Here is a 2,500-nt window from a genome sequence, read left to right on the forward strand (position 1 = left end):
GATCTATCATATGACCATACCTGTCAGCCATGTTGGTTCCGATTCCACTCAATCCCCGGTTTTCCCCACATCCATCGGTAACGTGGCACTTTTCTAGACCGGCTTTAATAAAAGATCCTACGCTGTGTTGCTTTGCATGCACATAATTATGCACTCACGTCTGCACAGGACTGCTTCAGCTACTCGCACCTGTTCCAGGAAAGGTCTCAGCTCTCTCAGCAGATCTCCCTGAAGCAAGGACTGCTGAGGACGTGCCGCATTGTGGAGCAGCAGAATCGTACTCCAGTGGATGAAGCGGAAATCACGCAAGGTAAGCGACACGTCTCAATCCGCACTTTTTCCTATTACCATTGCAGCTACCAGGCTGTTGTTCATTGCTGGGGCAATGGCAGATACTAAGCTTTCCCCCAGCCGCTGTCTGGTGCCTGATAAGCGTCAATTGAGCTTTGCTCAGGGGTCATCCAGCATGTGACATGTATACCGCTGACCTGAAGCACTTTACTCCTTTTTTGGTGAAGTTGAGTGAAACACAACCTTAGCGTGCAAGTACTTGTGTGTGCCTTTTCTGTGTGCCTTTGTTGTATGCATTTGTGTTTGTATCTGAATGTGTTTGTGTGTGCGTGCATGCGTTTGTGTGTATGCGTGTGTGCGTGCGTCGTTCTTTTCTTTCTTTTCCTTTCCGCGACAGTCTTGCTGCAACTGGCCGAGGACTGTTTGTTGACGGACACGTCTCTAGCATTGTCCTACCTGCTCACTTTGCCAAAGGTGAGCGCCGTTCCCCTGCTAGAACCCTTGCTGGTCCATATCAAATATCTAACTGCATGCCCTGTTCCAAGACTTATCACACTCAATGCCTGCTCGTGAAGAAATTACAAAATTGTTTACATCTGTTTTCTGATGATCGCTTATTAGTGCGTGAAACTCGGAGTAAAAACACTTTTTTTCATCCTCGTATTCTTGTTGTAACATCTGTGGTCTTACAATACCCTGGTGATTGTCCATACGTGAACATATGCTGGAGATACTGTTAAGTTGAGGTTTGTTGTGGTAAGAGGCCAGAGTTTGAGGCACATTCCTGTGTGTACTTAAGTAGCTGGCTGGCCGTATGGGAGTTTTCGTCCGTCAAGAAATCAGTTATCTTTGTGTTGTATCTCCCACTGTGCATATTGCGAGGCCAGTTCATGCTTAGTTGCTGGTCTGAGAGTGTCTGTGTGGTGCCAGAAGTGCAGCTCCGGGGAAGTGGACTGGAAATAGCTTTTCGTTTGTCGGTGTACATGCCTGGTGTGTGTGTGTGTGTGTGTGTGTGTGTGTGTGTGTGTGCTTGCGTGTATGTGTGTGCACACGTCCATTCGTGTGCATGCGTGCGTGCGTGCTTACGTGTGCGTGTGTGTGTTTTCATGTCCGTGTGTACACATCACTCGCACACATTTGCGTATAGGTTGACTCTGCAAACGTGCTGTTCGACCGCCTCCCATCCTGCTTGCTCACCTACCAACTAGCCATCTTTTACTACTGCTTGCACGTCTATGCCCGCTGTGAGGTCATCGTCAACAGCAGTAGTGCTGGCAAGGACACTTCGCAGGCTGACAATAAGAAGCCTGACAAGGCAGCAGCTGCAGGCGGAAAGTCGAAGAAGGCACAGCGGGCCGCGAAGCAGGCGCCAGCGCAAACATCTAGCTCTGCTCTGCCGTTGTTGAACCGCGCATACAGCAGCTCCCCTGGCGAGATTGTCCAGTGGGTGCTCGATAAGAGCGGGCAGGTTGGTGAAAAGACAGACTCGGGTGACCTCAATTGTGCTGATCTAGAGCGTATGCGTACCGAGGACCTTGCTGGTGGCTTGCGGATCTATCGGGATCGACTGGCAGACTTTGTGCAGGCTGGTATCTTGAGAGAGTTGGACGATGGTAAGCTGACATGTGCGCGCGTGTGTGTGCGTGTGTGTGCGTGTGCATGCGTGCGTGGATGTGTGCGTGTGCGAGCATGTGTGCATGGATATGTGTGCGGACGGGCGGGCGTGAGTGCAAGCCTGGACGCGCGAGCATATGTATGCATATGTACATCACCGAGTTGACGAGATTTGTCACACGACCTTCCTCTCATCACTCGTGTCACCTAGCAACCTGTCATTGAGTCGTTGCCCTCTGGCCTGTCAGGGGCGTCGGACACGGTACGGTCACTACGGTATTGACCGTATTGACCGTACCACTTTTGGCCCCAGTCACCCCGTAAATCAATAAAACACACTGATCTGGGGTATAAATTTCCAATTTTTTCGGTTCAGCAATCCCTCCCACACGCGTAAATTGTACTTCAGATGGCTGAGCGTACCACACTATAATGCCTTCCGCCGACGCCCCTGCCTGTGTATCTGATGTTTCAGGCATTGATGCAACGCGCTTTACGACCGACACCAGCTACAAGCGCGAGGTGATTCTGTCGCTGTCGCGTCGCCTGGACGCCCAGTCGGTGAGCACGGCCCTGTCACTGAGCCGCCGCTATG

The 2,500-nt window shown here is 51.2% G+C and overlaps 1 protein-coding gene across 2 annotated transcripts in view; it reads left to right on the top strand.

Moving 5' to 3' along the window:
• LOC135819270 (NBAS subunit of NRZ tethering complex-like) overlaps nucleotides 1–2,500 on the top strand; it is an 88,820-nt gene that overhangs the window by 56,589 nt on the left and 29,731 nt on the right. For both annotated transcript variants that reach the window (XR_010553885.1, XM_065332444.1), the window contains exons 51-54: nucleotides 169–310; nucleotides 689–765; nucleotides 1,439–1,904; nucleotides 2,381–2,500. The exon at nucleotides 2,381–2,500 is cut by the window's right edge and continues 58 nt beyond it. Coding sequence is in view for 1 of the 2 variants with exons in the window: in XM_065332444.1 (XP_065188516.1) it covers nucleotides 169–310; nucleotides 689–765; nucleotides 1,439–1,904; nucleotides 2,381–2,500 (805 nt within the window). In the remaining variant the exon portion in view is untranslated. The remainder of the gene's footprint in view (nucleotides 1–168; nucleotides 311–688; nucleotides 766–1,438; nucleotides 1,905–2,380) is intronic.

The sequence above is a fragment of the Sycon ciliatum genome, chromosome 6, assembly GCF_964019385.1.
Source record: "Sycon ciliatum chromosome 6, ocSycCili1.1, whole genome shotgun sequence".
Lineage (NCBI taxonomy): Eukaryota > Metazoa > Porifera > Calcarea > Leucosolenida > Sycettidae > Sycon > Sycon ciliatum.